Raw genomic sequence first — 19,949 nt, 5'->3', positions numbered from 1 at the left:
TGCATATTCTAAAGTGTTGAGTAATGGTTTGAGCTCGAGTTTCGGTGGTGATTCTGATGATGGGATGAGTTTCTTCTCTGATGGTGCTAGTTGTTCTACTCTTGACTTCCATTTATTGGTGTCCATAGATAGTGCTGAGTCAAGCAGGGCGTTGACCTCTTCGACCGATCTGTCAATATCAAAATCCAAACCAAAGTGAGTTAAACATGTTTGTAAAGGATCATCACTAAGGTTTGAAAGAAAAGTGTTATCAACTATTGTTTCTATTAAATCCACATCAACAATTCCATCATCTGCATTGTGAGGTTGTTTGGCAATGTTGAAGATGTTCAGCTCCATAGTCATGTTGCCGAAGGACAACTGCATATTTCCAGTCCTGCATTGAATGTGAGCATCCGCAGTTGCCAAGAAAGGTCGGCTTAGAATAATGGGGATGTGCTTCCTTGAATCCTGTATTGGTTGAGTGTCAATTACAATGAAATCAACAGGAAAATAGAACTTGTCTACCTGGATAAGCACGTCCTCCACAATACCACGAGGTATTTTCGTGGACCGATCTGCAAGCTGTAACACCACTGGAGTTGGGTGTAATTCTCCCAATCCAAGTTTCACAAATACTGAATAAGGCAACAAATTTACACTAGCTCCTAAATCCAACAAAGCATTCTTAATTGTATGGTTCCCTATACTACATGAGATAGTGGGGGAGCCTGGGTCTTTGCATTTTAAAGGAATTTTATGTTGGAGTATAGAACTAACATTTTCTGTTAAAAATGTCTTCTTTTGAATATGCATGTTTCTCTTTTTAGTACACATGTCTTTAAGAAACTTGGCATAAGATGGAACTTGCTTTATAGCATCAAGTAAAGGGATGCTAACACTTACCTGTTTGAAGATTTCGAGAATCTCACCTGTGGATTTTTCCTTTTTTCCTTTAGCTAACCTCTGAGGAAATGGAGCTTTCGGAACATATTCTCGTAGGTTGGTTTCTTCTCTTTCCTCCGATGATGAGTCCTCAACATTCATAGGTACAGTTTGATTTTTTTTTGTCACCGGCATCTCCACTTTGTTGTCGACTTCTTTTCCTTTTCGCAAGGTCATTACTGCTTTGACCTCTCCATGCTGCTGTGGTGAACTGATACTTACTTCATGTACTCCTTTAGGATTAGGCACTGGTTGACTTGGAAACTTGCCTTTCTCAACAGTCATTGCCAAGGTTTGAACTGAAGAAGCAAGTTGTCCCACCATCTTCTCGAGGCTTGAAACTGATTGAGCTTGTGAGTTGAAGCCCGCTCTCAACTCATTTCGTAGTCCATCAATGGTGCGGTTCTGTTGATCAATCGTGGAGTGAGTAACATTCTTGAAATTTTGGAATGCATCCTCCTATGGTCTAGGTTGAGAGTAGTTCTGGTTCTGATTGAATGGTCTAAATGGGGGCTGAGAGGCTTGAGGAACTTGAGGAATTGGTTGCATTGGTGGAGCTAGAGCTGCTTGTCCATTCTGTTGGAATCCTTGAGACCATGAAAAATTGGGGTGGTCTCTCCATCCAGGGTTATATGTGTTGGAGTATGGGTTGTAATTAGATGGTTTTCTCATTACACCTATGGCATTGGCTTGATCTGAGTATGAGTCATGGTCATATGGTTCTGTTGATTTAGCAGTCGATAACGATGCTATTTGTCGAGCAAGACCTTCAACAATCTCCTTGACTTCTTTGATTCCCGAAGTTGACTCGCCAATGTGAACCTCATTTACTCCCTTAATTCTTCTAGTATTCCTGAGTGATCGACTCCGTTGTTGGGAATTATCCGCTTGTCGCTGGAAGAATTCCTAAATCTCTGATGCACTTTTTGACATTAGCTCTCCTCCACTTGTTGCCATTAGCCATTCTTGCACATTTGGTAGTAATCCCTCCAAAAAGTATTGGCATTGGTGCCATTTCTCGTACCCGTGATGTGGACACTTCAAGAGTAGCCCATTGAATCTCTCCCATGTTTCGAAAAATTGATCGTCCTCTCTCTGGGTAAACTCCGAAATTTCCCTGCGAATAGCATTGGTTTTATGCACTGGGAAATATTTATTTAAAAATTTAGTTACCATTTGTTCCCATGATAAAATGCTATTAGCAGGTAAAGTATTAACCATGAACGAGCTCTATCCTTTAAAGAAAATGGGAATAATCTGAGTTTAACATCATCGTCTGAAAAATTTTCATATTTAAAAGTTTGACAAATGGCATGAAAATCATTCAGATGATTATATGGGTCCTCATTTTCTAGGCCATAGAATGTTGGGAGACAATTTAGCACACTAGGTTTTAGTTCAAAACTCCTAGCAGCTACATTTGGGTATCTTATGCATGATGTGCTCAAATTAGCTAAAGGACTGAAATAATCCTTAAATGGCCTCTCCTGTGGTGCTTGTAAATCCATTCCAAATTTATTTTTAATGTGCCTGTGTGTGCGAAGTGTTTTTTCTAATTCAAAGTCTATAGGTTCAAGATTAGGAAATAATGACCTACGACCATGCATACAAAACAAATAGAATAAAAATAAATATGAGAACAAAACAAATAAAAATAAAGAAGAGAGAGAAATTACGATACTAACCTTATTGCTCTGTTACAACCTTTCTATAAAAACACACTAAAACAAATATGTGAAATAAATTAACTAAAAGTAAATTAATAAGAAAAAAAAATTACAAAGAAAAATAAATTGAAAATTAAATTACAGAATTTTAAAGAAGAAAAAAAAATTCTTAACTTAAAATGTAAATTCACTCTTTTTTTCTTTTTTTTATATATAAAAAAAATTACAAGAAAACAATTAAAAGAAATTATTCACAAAAATTAATTCTATGAATTAAAATTACTTACCTCCCCGGCAACGGCGCCAAAAACTTGTTGTGCAAATTTTAATGTACTCGTAAGCACACGAATCTATTGTAGAATAGACTAATGGTGACGAGTGTCGATCCCACGAGGAGGTGGATTTTAATTGTGTATAGAATTAATTTTGTAAATGGGTTGTTGGATTTATGGTGGAAATGATTTGGAATATGCTAAAACTTAAATTAAAATAGTGAGAATAAATTGTAAATTTGGAATTGAAATGGCGAGAATAAATTGAAGAGAATTGTATTGAAATAACGTACTTGGGTATCTGGATCCGTATCAACATGTATCATGGGCTAAATAATCCGTATTAATGTCAATTAAATCATGAGGGGGGAATCCACACCTCATGAACCACGCTCTAATCAATATGGTGCTAAGGGCTTATCGTGCCAAATAATAATAACCTTGTACTAGAGGGCCGGTGAAACCAAGGCGATACTAGACAATGTTAGTATTATTTGTCGACGAGAAGTCAAAACATCCACAAAAACTAGAGGGGAAGAGAAAATAAATTTACCAAATAAAGCCCATGACACATGTTGAGACTTCACCTTCAACCCAAGCTTGAAAGAAAATTAGCTACTTATAATTGAACTAGGGGCAAAATGGAAATTTATTAAAATACGAAGAAAATACAAGATAGAGAGGGAATTACAGAAAATAGAGTCCAAAAATGGATTCAGATATATCAAATTAGGGGGGGAGGCCCCCTTTTTATAGATACATGGAGTAAATCATGGCCATCGGATTAAAAACAGTTTGGACGCTCAGGATTGCGCCACGTCATCAATCAACAGTACGCGGTTTGACCACGCGGATGAACAGTAACACGGTTTGACTCAGGTGAACAGTAACGTGGTTTGGTTGAAAATAATCCTGTGTGATGCATGTACCGTACGCGAGATTTTGCGTCCACTGATATGCTGCCACGTCACCATCAACAGTACATAAGAATTTTAGTCCAACAGGATCGTGACACCTCATCAGTCAATGCCACATCATCGGTCAATGCCACGTCATTGATCCGTCTATGTGAACAGTAACGTAGACAGTACCCGTACATGTAAATAGTACCGTATATATGAACAGTATCATTTTTCCTTTTATGCTCCTCCTAAGGTTTTCGACCGTCCTGAGTTCAAAAATGATGTCCGTTTTACCGTTTGATCTCTCCTTTATTGTGAAATGACTATGATACCCCTAAAATATACAAAATACTTAATTAAAATCAAACACACATAATTAAATTACAAGAAGCTTAAATACATAAAAGTAAAGGTTGTTAGTAAGACTTGAAATGCAAAATGACGATTTTCTCCCTTATAAATATACAATTTCTAATACTCAACAATACACAGACCAAAATTGTAGTATGAACATAATTAAATTAAAGCTTTTTCCTTTTTCATTAAAAGGTAAAGCTAAAACTTGGCTACAAAACCTTAGATCTGGATCAATAAGAACTTGGAATAACATGCAAGAACAGTTTTTGAAAAAATTCTTTCCACCTCATAGAACAAATTCTTTTAAAAGGCAAATCACTTCTTTTACTCAAAAAAATGGAGAAACATTATACCAATGTTGGGATAGGTTTAAAGAATTGCTTAACATATGTCCACACCATGGTTTTGAAACTTGGCGATTGGTCACTTATTTCTACGAGGGCTTAATACCACAAACTAGACAAGTTGTAGAAATGATGTGTAATGGTGAATTTAAAGATAAAAATCCTGAAGATGCATTAGATTACCTTGACCAATTGGCTAAAAATGCACAACATTGGGATACTGTTAGAACTTTTGAATTGACTAATAAACCACAACCATCTCCATCTAGTGGAGGAATCTACAACCTTAGGGAAGATCATGATTTACAAGCAAAATTTGCATCCCTAGTTAGGAAGGTTGAAGCTTTTGAAAATAAAAAGAGTGATCAAGTAAAATCTGTTCAAGAAATTGCATGTGATGTTTGTAGTTCTAATGATCATTTCACTCAAGATTATCCCACTCTGCATGCACTCAAAGAATGTTTGCATGATCAAGCTAATGTCATCAACACTTTTAATAAACCAAACCCATATTCACAGACTTATAATCCTAGTTGGAGAAATCATCCAAATTTCAGTTGGAGGAATAATAATAATGCACAATCTTCACAAGCACCACCTCCACAAAATTTTCAAAATACTCATCCTTATGTACCATATGTTCCACCACCATGGAAAAATTTGGAAGATACAATGCATTCATTCATTAGGAAGCAAGATACTATTAATAATCAAAATGCACAAACTTTTTCTGATTTGAAAGATACTCTTGTTAAAATTTCTTCTGCACTCACAATTCAAGAAAAAGGAAAATTTCCAGCTCAACCACAACCAAATCCTAAGATTCAAAATGCACCCATGGACCATGTTAAGTCAGTTATAACTCTTCGTAGTGGTAAGATTATTGATCGGCCTATTCCTGAACCTTGTGAAAATGAAAAATCAAAGGGTAAGGAAGAACTAGATAAGCTTACACTTAGTGAAGAAATAACTACTGTTCCATCTGAACCACCATTTCCACATGCATTGAATAAGCCAAGGAAATCAAACCACTCTTCTAAAATTTATGAAATCTTTAAGCAAGTGAAAGTTAACATTCCTCTGTTAGATGCAATTAAGCAGGTACCTTCATATGCCAAATTTTTAAAGGACTTATGCACTGTTAAGAGGAAATTGAAGGTAAAAAAGAGTGCATTCATGGCTGAACAGGTAAGTACCATTCTGTCTACTAATAATAAGCTAAAATATAAAGATCCTGGTTGTCCTACTATTTCTTGTATTATTGGAGATCACAAAATTGAGCATGCTTTGTTAGACCTTGGTGTTAGTGTTAATTTGCTTCCACATTCAGTTTTTCTTCAACTTAATCTTGGTGAGTTAAAATCAACTTCAACTACACTTTTACTTGCCGATAAATCAGTTAAAATACCAAAAGGAATAGTGGAAGAAGTTTTAGTACAAGTTGATAAATTCATATACCCTGTGGATTTTATTGTTTTAGAAACTGAACCTGTTGTGAATAATTATAAACCAATTCCTATAATTTTGGGTCGACAATTTTTAGCAACTGCTAATGCTTTGATTAATTGTAGGAATGGTTTAATGAATTTGTCATTTAGAAATATGACTCTGGAATTAAATGTTTTCAATATGTGTAGGCAACCTAATGAGGAAGATGAGAATGAAGATGAGATTGATGAACAAAAGGAATTGCTTGAATCTTGTATAGAGGAGAATATTCAAAAAAGAAGTTTTTCTGAACTTAGTGATATTTGTTTGGTTAATTCAATTGAATCAAATAAACAACTTGAACATGATACTTCTAATATAAATTTGTTGTTTGATTCTTGTCAGACTTTGCAAACTGATGATGGGAAACCAAAATTTGAGGAGCTTGGAATTATTGAAAAGATTGAACAACAAGAAGCACCTAAATTGGAATCGAAACATTTGCCAGAGGGATTGAAGTATGCTTATCTTGGAGAAGAACATACATATCCTGTTGTGATTTCTTCGACCTTATCAAGCGACCAAGAAGGTAAGTTACTATCTGTTCTTAAAAAGTATAAAAATGCAATTGGATGAACTTTAAATGACATTAAAGGTATTAATCCTTTAATTTGCACACATAGAATCAATTTGGAAGAAAATGCTAAAACATGTCAACAACCTCAGAGAAGATTAAACCCACACATGAAAGAAGTAGTAAAAACATAAGTTCTTAAGTTACTTGATGCAGGAATTATCTACCCTATCTCTGATAGTAAGTGGGTAAGTCCTACACAAGTAGTGCCTAAAAAATCTGGAATCACTGTTGTTAAAAATGAAAAAAGGTGAATTAATTCCAACACGAATTACATCTAGTTGGCGCATGTGCATTGATTATAGGAAATTAAATGAAGCCACTAGAAAAGATCATTTTCCTTTACCATTTCTTGATCAAATCTTAGAAAGAGTAGCTGGACATCCCTACTACTGCTTTTTAGATGGGTATTCAGGTTATTATCAAATTCCTATAGCACTTGAAGACCAAGAAAAAACCACATTTACATGTCCCTTTGGAACATTTGCATTTAAAAGAATGCCATTTGGACTTTGTAATGCTCTTGCAACATTTCAAAGATGCATGTTAAGTATTTTCACTGATATGATTGAACATTGTTTAGAGGTCTTTATGGATGATTTGACAGTGTTTGGGAATTCTTTTGATGATTGCCTTGATAATTTGGAAAACGTTTTAAAAAGATGTGTTGAAAAAGAACTCGTTTTAAATTGGGAAAAATGTCATTACATGGTTACTTCTGGAATTGTTTTGGGTCATGTTATATCTGTTAAAGGAATTGAAGTTGACAAAGCAAAAATTGAAGTCATATCTAAATTGCCTCAACCAAAAACAATTAGAGATGTGTGATCCTTTTTAGGGCATGCAGGATTTTATAGGAGGTTTATAAAAAACTTTAGTGTCATATCTAAACCACTTTGTAACCTTTTATTAAAAGATGCACCATTTGAATGGATTGATGATTGCCAAAAATCTTTTGAGAAAATAATTTGCCTTTTGACATCTGCACCTATTATGCAATCTCCTGATTGGTCTTTGCCTTTTGAATTAATGTGTGATGCAAGTGACTTTGCTATTGGTGCTGTTTTAGGACAAAAAAAGGGATCGTAAGTCGTTTGTGATTCACTATGCGAGTAAGACTTTGGATAATACTCAAATGAATTATTCGACAACTGAAAAAGAATGACTTGCTGTGGTGTATGCATTAAACAAATTTCGCTCATATTTGCTTGGTTCTAAAACTGTTGTTTTTACTGATCACGTTGCTGTGAGATATTTGATGACTAAACAGGATGCCAAACCAAGACTAATTCGCTGGATTTTGTTACTTCAAGAATTTGACCTCACCATCAAAGATAAAAAGGGTGCTGAAAATGTCGTTGCTGATCATTTATCAAGACTCACATATGAAATCTGCACTGATATAACACCCATCAATGATTCCTTTCCTGATGAATTTTTATTATCTGTTACTTCAATACCATGGTATGCTAACATTGTTAATTTCCTTGTTACAGGTAAAATGCCTTCGCAATGGAATACTCAGGAGAAGAAGAAATTTTTGGTTGAAGTAAAGAAATTTTATTAGGATGATCCTTACTTATTCAAATATTGCTTTGATCAGATTTTTCGACGATGCATTCCTGATAATGATGTAAGTAGTGTCATTAATTTTTGTCATTCTGAAGCATGCGGTGGACACTTTTCTTCAAGAAAAACTACGGCTAAAATTTTACAAAGTGGATTTTATTGGCCTACCATATTTAAAAACACATATGAATTTTGCAAAACTTGTGAAAACTGTCAAAAATTGGGATCAATTACTAAAAGAAACATGATGCCGTTAAATCCCATACTTGAAATTGAAATATTTGACTGTTGGGGAATTGATTTCATGGGTCCATTTCCACCATCTTTTGGATTTGTGTACATATTAGTGGCAGTTGATTATGTCTCAAAATGGATTGAAGCAATGTCTTGTCGAAATAATGATAGTAAAACTGTCGTTAAATTTTTAAGAGAAAACATTCTAAGTCGATTTAGAATCCCTCGAGCCATTATTAGTGATGGAGGTAGGCATTTTTGTAATAAGTCATTTGATTCTTTAATGAAACAATATGGAATTACACATAAAGTTGCTACCCCTTATCATCCTCAAACAAATGGTCAAGTTGAATTAGCAAATAGGGAGATAAAACAAATTTTAGAAAAAACAGTTAACCCAAACCGCAAAGATTGGTCTCTTCGATTGACTGATGCACTTTGGGCATACCGTACTGCATTTAAAACGTCTTTAGGAATGTCACCCTATCGGCTAGTTTATGGTAAACCTTGTCACTTACCTGTTGAACTTGAACATAAATCATTTGGGCTATTAAAGCTTTTAATTCAAATTTGGATGATGTTGGTAATGTACGGAAATTACAATTGAATGAACTTGAGGAATTAAGAAATGATGCATATGAAAATTCAAGAATTATTAAGGCAAGAACAAAAATTTTTCATGATAAAAGAATTTTTCGAAAAACATTTGAAATTGGTCAAAGAGTGTTGCTTTATAATTCTCATCTTTATTTGTTTCCAGGAAAGTTAAAGTAAAAGTGGAGTGGCCCATTAATTCTAAAAAATGTATATCCACATGGGGCTGTAGAAATTGAGAATCTAAAAAATAGTGTCACATTTAAAGTTAACGGTCAAAGAATAAAGCCCTATCTGGAATACCAACCACGTGAACCAAGCACCGAAATAAAATTGAGTAACCCACCAGTTCTTAATTAAGTCTTTAATGATTGATTTTTTTTTGTTTTACTATTATTTTGCCGTTTCATTGTTTGATTTTTTTTCTAGATTGATGCACTGTACATAATTTTTTTAACATTATTTTTCTTGTGTAAGCTTGTTTATTTGACAGTTGTACATTCTCTCATTAATTTTCATTTTACATCATGAGCACCTCAATGAGAAAATACCTGTTCGCACATCTTAAAAGATTTCTACGTGTGAAATTTCACTTAAGAGGCCTGATACAAAGCTGTAAATCACATCCACTTTGGGATCTGCAACCACCAGAATTCGTGTCCTATGTTGAGGATCTAGAGGGACAACTCAGAACAGTAGAGAGTGGCATATATGAATTTCAATTGGAGCTTGATGTTAACTCAATGAGAGGACGAATGTAAGTTCATTTTCTTTTGTACATATTGTGTTTCTTTTTTGTTCGCTTTCACGTTTGATTGGATTTTGCAGATTTGATTTTGGTGTGTTTTGATTTATTTTCCCGTATAAATGGCGGATAACGGTACTCCGTGACTTTTTAAGTCGGTATTCTCAGTTTCCCACAATAACTGAAATCTCAAAATCAAGCATGGAAGAAATACAACATAATTTGCATAAGCGTTTTCCTTCTCTCCCTCAGAATGCCCTCAGGAAAATTTACAAAGCTCATTGTGAATGACTGCATTTGTTAATGATCAATGGCATTCCTTCTAACATTCGTTGGTTAATTGAAGCAAAGGTCCGATTAGCTGGTGAGTTTTCTGATCCATTTGTTTCTTACATGCCTGGTTTTGGTAAAAGTACGTTTGCTAAGAAAATGAGAGCTAAACGACTTGGCTCAAAATGTCATAATTGTGTACGACTTAGTTGCAGACTAGAAGTTTGTAAATCTTTAGGAATGGTTTCTGATAGTCGAGAGAATAAAATTAAATTCGTCAAAGATGGCATGAGTAAAGAATTGTTGGATGATATCTTACGATCTCTTGAGACGCATCGAAGCGGACATGTGCAATATGAGATACACAGGTTATGGAGACTATTCCAAAACGAAAGTGCACAATTTAGTCTTGGGAATCTGACTCAAAAAGACCCTTTTTGCTAGTTTATAAGAAAACTGGATGAGAAGCCTATCCTCGACCCATAGAGGGTGTTCAAGCCGTTACTGGACGTAAAACCAGAGGAAGATGTGAGCCACAATCACAACTACCAGTAAATATCATTTTACTTTATTGCTCTTTTATCATTTGCATTATTGCATTTAATGGTGTGATTTTGTTTTTAATCATGATTTGTTTTCTTTTACTTTTTCTTTTCACTGTTTGCTTTTCTTTTTACTGTTTGCTTTTGAATAATTGAGACATGAGCTTTACGCGTCATCTGACAAATACACCAACCCATTTACAGCTGTTTCTCATTTTGTCTGTTACTCAGATCTTTAAATAAGAGCTCTTTTTCCAAACCACTCACAACTTGTTTTTGAAGATTATTCTAATGGCAGCATCTTCGAGTAGACAATTCAAAAACATTTGTGTGCTCTCTGGATTTCATTATGGAAAATACAAAGAGTTCGTTCAAGCAGCTGTAGATCTTGGCCGTGCCATAGCTGAGAGGAAACTGCACCTTGTATATGGAGGAGGTGACTGCGGGTTATCAAAACTTGTCTCAGAAGCTAAATTGTGTTGTCGGATAGATCGTTGTTGAGTTTTGACATGTACAAAACCATATCAAATATGTATGCCTGTATTAATTAAGGCAAGAGCCAATCTTAAGACGATATATATATATAGTTGTTTAATTTATTAAATTTAGTTATAAAAGCTTATGCAAAATGATTGATCAAAAGAATTAATTAATTAATTAATTGTACATACAGTTTCTGCAGGTGTGTCAGAGCAGCCACATGTTCTGAGATTATTCCAGTTAAGGCTAAACTGTCCATGGTTTTGTATACAAAATGATTAACATGCAGTTAATAATGGAAATTAACCTTGCTTTTGTTATGACTGTCTAGGCAAGTAATTAGATGAGAGTTGGAACATATACATTTCGGAGATGTGCGGGGTCCCCTTATCGACGGGGCAAGTGATGATAATATTGAGACTAAGATCTGGCTTCTCACGGCAATATGAACTCAATTTAGGTAGTTGCAGCCTCCACTGCAAACTGGACAGCATGTCCGTGAGACCGGCCACTGCCAATAATATTTCCGACAAGAAATATTGTTAAACTGATCATGAGCAAATGGATCTATGCTAGCTATATAGCTACAAGACAAAAACAGTCGTTCAACTCTTAATTAATTTATAAAAGTTGCATGCATTATCGAATTTGCTATCTAATTATAATTTCGTTTGTTTTAACTTTTAGCAATTCTCAATACGGAGAATTTATGCGCACCTGATAATTAGTGATCATACACACACACACACACATATATATATATAATCATTATTTAGCATGGATATGACACTGTATGGTATTATAGTTAATTGCAAAAAATGATAAAAACACATTAATACTATATTGTGTTGTCTCGAGTCTGCATTTAAAAAAATGAAGACATCCGCATTTTTATACATATATATATAAAGTCTGGAAAAGCTATTAAGCCATGCAGTTTAATAGCATTATGCAATAATACTATTAAACTACACCGCTTAAAACATTTTACAAAGATTACACTATTAAACCGCACAGTTTATAATAGCTTTCAGAGAGTTTAACAAAGTCTAAGATCCTAGATTTGAACATTTTTAATATATATATAAAAGAGAATTTATAAAATAAGAGACAAGTTAAAATACAAAGAAACACATATTTTTGATATATTACAAGACAAAATACACTATGATAGAGGTTTTTTTTTTTTTTTTAATATCTTTTAACTTATGGCTACTCAAGTAAGAGATTCTTTGTTTTGTAAATTATACATACTTGTATGTATATATGTGTGTGGGGGGGGGGGGGGGGGGGAGGCAAACTGATCATGCGTATATACGACTATATATGTATATTAAAAATTCAGACATCTGATTCAAAAATTAATTAATTCTTATGTACTTATATGCATATAATAATGCAAACCGCATGCTAGAGAACCGAAAACCCTTTAAAATTATGAAATTTACTCGAGATATAAAGAATTATTAGCATATATTTCCTTCATTAGGAGGTAGATCACCTCCTTTAGTATCATTTTCAGCAGTACTCTGAAATTTGAACTCGGAGCCAAGTTGACAAAGAAGAAACAAAATTAGTATGAAAACAGTCTTAGAAATTAGAACCACGCGATGCCCAGCAGAACGGTCATCCATTTTATTTTATTTATTTTTAACTTTTAATTCCTAGCTAGCTGTTCTAAACTTTCAGTTCGCTCACTCACTCACTAGCTAGCTCCTGTCTGGCTGCGCTAATTTGATAATTTCTATCGCCGATATTTTTATACAGGAAAAGAGATGCCAGTCTTGATTAAATAACACGCCACCCGTGCTTTGTATTTTGAGGGTGCAAGAGTAATTATCGAATTCAGAAAAGCAAAAAGGCAAAAAAGAAAACAAGCTGAAAAACGTTGTGATGGATTAAATAAAGTCGAATCTATTTGGGTAATTGAAAAGTATTTGTTAAAGGAATGATTAAAGTTTAAAGATATTTGTGATTGATTAAAGTCGAAAGCTATTGGAGATAAGAAGCACGTTTACTTGTCTTCCTCTCTTTCTCTTTCTTCTTCACAACAAAGATGCTAATGGCGGTTCCCTAGATATAGGTTTGCATAGCTTTTAACTTTCTTGTACTTCACATGCATAATTCTTGTTTTCGAATTTGTTCTTCGTTGGCTTGTACTTAACCTTCTCTACAGGGGTAAGATTCATGACATCTCCTTAATTAGGTGTATTTTTTTCTTTATTTATAAAGCTTTCTTTAATTAGGTGATTAATTTAACCGACATACATGTAGTCTTTTAATTTTTTTTTTAAATGGTCCTCGACAATGTCAAGAAAAAACTTAAAATAAAACTAAGAAAAGAGTAAAATAAAAACAAGGAGTTGAGTCTTTGAGAGAAAGCCAAGCCTCTCAATCAAAAAAATACAAGCCAACAAAACATTAAGCACCGAATCAACTAAAGCGATTTTATAGGAATTGGGAAGCATCCTTCTGAAGGAATACACGGATCTCAGGTGGTGTGTTAAGTTTTAACCACGCATTGGTCTTAAATGTTTTCCACTTGTTTATCCCAAAAAAAAAAAAAAAAGTCATGAAGATTAGATGCCTGGCTCTAAAGCTCTTCAAACTTCAAGAATGGCACTAATATAATCCAGCAAATATCAGTGGTGACAGATTGTTTCTATTTAGATTCTTAAATAATTCCCAGACTACACGATTCATTGTTCACTCCATTAAAGGAAAAGAAAGGTGCTACGATAAAGTAATTCTCCAATTTTCTGGTCCTTTAATTCCCAGACTTTTTGTGTTCTTGGATCTGTTCTAGCTGTCATGCAACTTTTAGGGCTGGTGATTGAAATTGAATCAGTTTCAATATTCAGTTTTTTGGGAAAAAGAAAAAAAGGAATTACATTGTATGGATATTGGTATTTCTATATAGCGTCAATTTAAAATTTTTGTACCTTGCCATCCTCATTGTACACATTTTTGAGTCTTCATTAATATTTTAATACCTACGTAATTTAGATTGTCTCAAGTATTACAACAGTGCCTTGGTCCGACAGCAAATACAGGAAAATTAGGATTTTACATATTATATGTATGTGAGGTCCACATAAGTCTATATGTTGAAAGGTCAAATAATGGCTTGCTAATTTCAAAAGGCAAAGTTGGTGGCACGGTTTTGTTGAAGTTGCATGGAGAAAATTGTGATGGTTTTTTAGAAGCCAATCGATTTTTTCCTTTCTTTAAATGAATGCATGGTATTTGGCTATAAATACCAAGCCATTTGTTCATTTGAATGCATCCCAAATTGAGAGTTGAGAGCAATTGCAAGTGAAGCAATTTGAGAGTATTGAGAGAGCTTCCACTTGAGTGTTTTAGTGAGGTTCCATTTGGGTGTATTGGAGTTTTAGGAGTTGAGAGTTTTTCTCAACTTTTGTAAATTCCCATTTGTTCCAGTCATTATCCATAGACGTAGACTTTATGCTGAACCACGTAAATTACCGTGTCCTTTTTTCTTTGCATTTATTTGTCACATTTATATTTCTCCAAAAGTCGCAGTCGCCATAATATTGGTAATTGCTCAACCCGCGCTTCTGAAACACTATACAGAGCTATTTTAGCATGAGGGAAACGCATAAGGCAAACTTATCTGATGAAGTTGGCGTGAATCATAGAGAAGATACAAGACATGGGTGTTACTTCACATGGGAACAACAAGGTCAAAGTAGTTGAAGATAAATCAATCTCGACATAGAAGTTATCTATCAAGATCAAGCAAGTAATATTCTTTGAGATGGAAACTACAATATTAATTGGCGTATCATTGAAGATTGAGATTAAATTGTTTTGATTTAAAGCAGATGATAAACAGATATTGAAGAGACAATATTGTTATACTATCATGAAGAGTTCCTTATATATCTAAAGGCTTTGGGAGCTATCAAAGGAAAAAGATTTAGACTCTTCATTACACGTGATTCACTAGTCACTATATAAAGGCAAGTCATTCATATATTTTACTAAGAGGATTCTACTTCAGAGGCTGCAACCTTGTGATCATTCTTTGATTTGGGAGATACTGTCTTTGGTCTTTTCAGGAGAAGGGTTACATGTTCGCAATAGAGGGATTTTATGGAGAGGTAACATACCATTTACTAAGAAGTCTTGATCGGGAGAGAAAGCAAAAGACATGTGGTGCATGCGAGGTGTTCGCTTGGTTATTATGACAGGGTGGCCACAATCACTAGAAGGTGTCTCATACTGTGTGAGATTCCAATAGTTTGTAATCTCTTAAACCTAGTGAATTATTTGATATCTAAAAGTGACTCCATGGACGCAGGGATTTGAATCCTGAACGATGTAAAAATCCTCTTGTTTGTTTTATTTTTACACATTGATTTGTTTAATTCACCTTTAATTAAACTCGGTAAACCTACCAAAATTGGATCAGTCATATCATTTTTATTTCATTAATAATGTGTGATTTAATGCTAATACATAGAGTAATAATACTGGTCAATTTTCATCATTTTTTATAAACTGAATTAATTTCTCAAAAAAATAAAAGAAAAGAATTACAATTGCCCAGAGAGGACATAAAGAGTTTTATCCCTTAAAATTTGTAAGAAGTTAAAGTAAAAAAAGAAAAAAGTAAGAAGTTAAACCAAAAGAGGCAACTATATAAAATGATATTTTAGAAACTCATTGGCATCAAGAGAAAGTACCGCCAAAATCTCTGAAGGCGGAGTCTGCCACCAAGTGAGAGAATCACAAATAAGACCCAAGTTAGCAAAATGATCACCCACATAATTAGTTTCTCAGAAGATATGAGAGAATCTAGACGTCATGGAGTTGATGAGATTACAACAATTCAACCATCTGTTATGAATACCCCATGGAGGATTAAGCGAAGGATCGGAAAAAAGATAAATGACTAACATAGAGCCGCTTTCTAGCCAATGACGATACAAACCCTTGTCATGAGCAAATTCAGTAGCTAACGTAGCTGCCATAATTTCAGCAAAGTAGGCAGTGTTAATGCCTAAAGAAAGACCAAAAGCACCTAAAACACCACCACAAATTGAGCTACCTGGATTTCCTTTGGATAAACCATCAATGAAAACATTCAAGAATGCAATAACACGAATTTTTAATATCAGATTACTACTAACCTACCATAAACTAAAAATAAAATAAATGAAACAAAGTATCCTTAATTCCAAAAATCAGACGGAAGATAAAAAAATCAATGAAAACATTATTAAAATTTCTTAAATAAATAAATAAAGAACATTATTAAACAGCAAAATCCTACCAAAATCTAGCCATATGTGTAACAAATCCACAAATTCTTTAGACTTTGTTCAAAATTTTACCCCACCCGTAAAAGATAGAGGGGGTGCACAAAACGAAAATTAATTTTTTAATCTCTTGAACTCAAATGGTCAGTAAAATAAAACTGTTTGAAGAATTTGGAAACCGTATAAATTTTTGTTTTGAGAATCAATTTCATATTTAATCTAATTAAAACTTTTAATTCAAACATATCCACTCCTTGCTTCGACCGAGAATAATCATTAAACTTTTAAACCTCTTTATTTATTCTTCTTTTTGACAGAAATATAAAAAAAAAATTGATTTCGACTTTTGTGACGAATATATGTACTTTTATTTTTCCTATTGTGAATAAAGCAGTTTCCATTTTCTTGATTTATTTTGATTCTCTTCATGTTGGGTTACATCAATAATGCCAGCCTATAATTGTTCTTCATGCCCGTTAAAAATTCAACAAGAATAGTATCAATTAATATTTTCAGGCTTTATCGGGCCCTTTGAATACGAATTCACCTGCAAAGAAAAAGCATATATTCTCAGGATTTTATCAGATCTGTGAATTTTCATATTTCTTCCAGGTTACCTTCAGCATTATCTGTTTTGATGGTTATTTTGCAGTCTTTTCACTTCTTACAATCCAACTCTGTTGATGTCAACTGCATATTACCGAACAGATCTATACCAAAGAAAATTGGAGGAGGTATGGAAGTTCTGGGTTTTTGTCCGATACTTTTAATATTTCCATTCTACATTTCCATTCTAACTCTTTTTTTGTTCGCTCAGCTCTTTTTTTTATTCTTTACGGTTGTTTAGGTGAAGTTTGTGCTCATTTTTCACATGCACAAGCTGTGTACATCTTATGCTTATTTTTAATTATGCATAGATGTTGTTTCGTCAAACATCTTCAGCTTAGTGGTTGCTTGGCTGAATGATGTGAAGGGGCCTTAGGTCTATAAACATCTTCAGCCATGATTAATATTACTAATTTTGAAGCTGCCTACAGAACCACTCTTTCAAGGAAAACCTCCGAAACAAAAATGCCTTTGCAACAATCAGTCGAGCATGATGAGAGAAGACAATTGATAAATTCAAATGTCCAGGATCGAACTAGCGACACAAAAATTGAGGTGACTTTACATGTTCCCTTTAAAAGCCAATTATTTACCTTTGTCATGTACAATTGTATTAACCAGAGGAACACAATTGCATTATAAACAGTGCCCTTTTACACGTAGGTGGAATGTTTTTCAGGACAAGTTGGAAAAAATTGAACGTATTAATTTCTTGGTGAACTATAGCTTGATAATAATGTTTCCTTTATTGTTGATTTCCACATGGTTATCGCGGTAAAGATTGAAGCAAATTTCTCGCTCAGATTTCTTCCATGTTAACCTGTACATGTATGATGTGCCTGCATTTAGGGATGCCTCAGCCTAGTCACGATCACTTGTGTGCGGAACTTCCCCGGTTATTATTATATTTTTTTTTCACACTCAATCATCCAAGGATGAACCATATTAGTTTGTAATCAGACAGACCGAAAGAACCATGTTAGTTTGTGTTTGCTTGGCACCAAAATTCAAGAGCTTGGGAGATACGTCATATTGGACATAGAATGTTGTTTAAATTTAAACTAGTAACGAAACATGATGTTATCGTATATAAACAAATTAATATGAAAAATGCAGTATTATTTAAACAGAAATAATTCAGTGAGTAACTTCGCCAACCATATTAATTACATACGACGCATCATTCTATTACACCATATGAATGATGCGTAAACCGTAGGCTACCCAAATAACATCATGAACAATGTCATTTAGCATAAAGTGAGTAGTTTCTTAAAGAGTCAAATCAAGGCAATGAAAATGAACCCCTCTTTTAAAAATTTCAACTGATCGTTTTCTTTTTATTGAGTTTAGTGGATAGGATTATTTACAAAAAATTCAATGAACAATTTCGTCAATCATATTGTGAGCGCAATTATACAAGAAACACAATTTTGTCACTCAGTAGGTCATGTGTGCAACATTCTAAAGAGTCAATTAACTCATTGAAAATGAACCATATTTTTATTATATCCTCAACCACCCACTTAATCTTTTTGCAGGAAAAAGAAGCCAAAAAGGAAGCTTTCAGGAAGTACTTAGATGCTAGTGGCGTTCTTGATGCCCTCACCAAAGGTTTCCTTTCCTCTCTTTCATCTTCTCTTTTTTATTTTTCTTTTTTTTTTTAATTCGACTGAATTTTAATTTCTGTTTCATTGTGTTGTTGTTGTTGTTTTTGTTGCTTCTAGTTCTTGCTGAATTGTATGAGCAAAATGACAAGCCTTTTTCTGCTCTTGAGTAAGTTCATGTAATTCTTTTCTTCGTTCAAATGGGATCATTTAATTGGCTGAAAAATTGGATTTTTCTATTTTGTTTATTTATTTTGGTGGGCAGGTTTGTTCAATAGAAATTAGGAGCTCCTAGTGTCTCTGAATATGAGAAGCTATAAGCTGAAATTTCAGATTTACAATTGAAATTTAATGAGCTTTTGGCTGCACATCAAGAAAATTGCAGAGAGGTGATTTTTGATTTTTGGATATGTTGATATGAAGAAAACTTCATCTGTTAAGTCAAATGTGTGGTATTTTTTCGGGTCACTGCTGTTGGTGGAATGAAACTAAATGCCCATTTGCTGCATTGTATATGCGCCATTTGATTAAAGATCGAAAGAAAGTTAAATAAAACATGAGCTTCAAATAGTAGTTTTTTTTTTCATTTCAGCTTTTCCTTTGTACTGATTTTGTTGCATAATATAGACATATGAGACATAGATCTGAGTCTAATTTTTTGGGGAATAGGTTGAGCTTTCTAATGGATAGCTTAAATATAGTTTGAGCTCATCTCATCGCTGCTGCTTATCAGGCTTTAACTGTGTTAAACACATCATCTTTCCTGTAAAGGAAGTGCTATTGTCCCAATGTGGGCCCTGTTTATTCATTTTTCCTATTTGATTGTGATTTTGAAGATCGTTTCCTCCTCGATCACCTTATGATTCTTAGCTATTTTTCAGTAACATTACTAGTTTTAGTTGTTGGATTCCTACCTAACAGCAAAAAAAAATTGATCTATGTTTCCTACATATTTGTTGATCATGTGACAAAGGATAGAATTAGCAGATTCTTCTGGCTGCTCCTTGTGACTTCAGTAATCTTGCATGAAGAATGTAATGACATACTCTGGTCATTGTTGGAAAACTTCCAACTGGTAGAGGAAATCCATAACAGAGTTAGCATCTGTTTTACCTTTTTAATGTAATTCGCCAAATTACTTTGGTCATCCTTTTTTTCCTTTCTTTCTCCATTTTAGATGTATTGTATCAATTATCCTTTGGCATGGCCAGGGACAGCAAAAAATGGTTTTATTCAAACACTTCATTATTATAAATTCATGCTAGATAATGTTTGAAGTCAATGCTCAAAGGTTTGTCTCAACTTGATGTGAGAATAAACACGGTGTGTGCAAGGTGTCAATACGGCAAGGCTCACCAACTGCCATATGAGGAGTCAAAATTTATAGCAAAAACACTATTACAGTTGGTACATTCTAACGTGTTTGGGCATGTCAAGTAATCTTCTATTAGCGGCATGCGATACATGATCACTTTTATCAATGAGTTCT

At 33.9% G+C, this 19,949-nt stretch overlaps 1 protein-coding gene, 1 non-coding gene and 1 pseudogene across 2 annotated transcripts; 2 read left to right on the top strand and 1 right to left on the bottom strand.

Moving 5' to 3' along the window:
• Positions 1 to 4,419: 4,419 nt before the first annotated feature.
• Positions 4,420 to 4,528, bottom strand: LOC112100492. Its single transcript, XR_002906861.1, has one exon. It is a non-coding gene; the product is annotated as a small nucleolar RNA R71 (small nucleolar RNA).
• Positions 4,529 to 4,595: 67 nt separating this feature from the next.
• LOC112099915 lies at positions 4,596 to 9,100 on the top strand (annotated as a pseudogene).
• Positions 9,101 to 10,773: 1,673 nt separating this feature from the next.
• On the top strand, positions 10,774 to 18,633 carry LOC112099914. Its single transcript, XM_024187444.1, has 5 exons — positions 10,774 to 10,928; positions 16,860 to 16,981; positions 17,275 to 17,408; positions 18,395 to 18,467; positions 18,581 to 18,633. Exons 1-5 carry the CDS (start codon positions 10,774 to 10,776, stop codon positions 18,631 to 18,633), a joined length of 537 nt encoding a protein of 178 aa, XP_024043212.1.
• The last annotated feature ends 1,316 nt before the right edge of the window (positions 18,634 to 19,949 follow it).

Source organism: Citrus clementina, unplaced genomic scaffold (genome assembly GCF_000493195.1).
Source record: "Citrus clementina cultivar Clemenules unplaced genomic scaffold, Citrus_clementina_v1.0 scaffold_3, whole genome shotgun sequence".
In the NCBI taxonomy this organism is placed as follows: Eukaryota; Viridiplantae; Streptophyta; class Magnoliopsida; order Sapindales; family Rutaceae; genus Citrus; species Citrus x clementina.
This window is presented reverse-complemented; position numbering and strand designations above follow the sequence as displayed.

Coding starts and splice junctions, on each gene's coding strand:
- LOC112099914 (XM_024187444.1), top strand. CDS start 10,774: ATGGCAGCATCTTCGAGTAGACAATTCAAAAACATTTGTGTGCTCTCT. Junction 10,929..16,859: donor TATGGAGGAGGTGACTGCGG/GTTATCAAAACT, acceptor TATTTCTTCCAG/GTTACCTTCAGCATTATCTG. Junction 17,409..18,394: donor CTAGCGACACAAAAATTGAG/GTGACTTTACAT, acceptor ATCTTTTTGCAG/GAAAAAGAAGCCAAAAAGGA.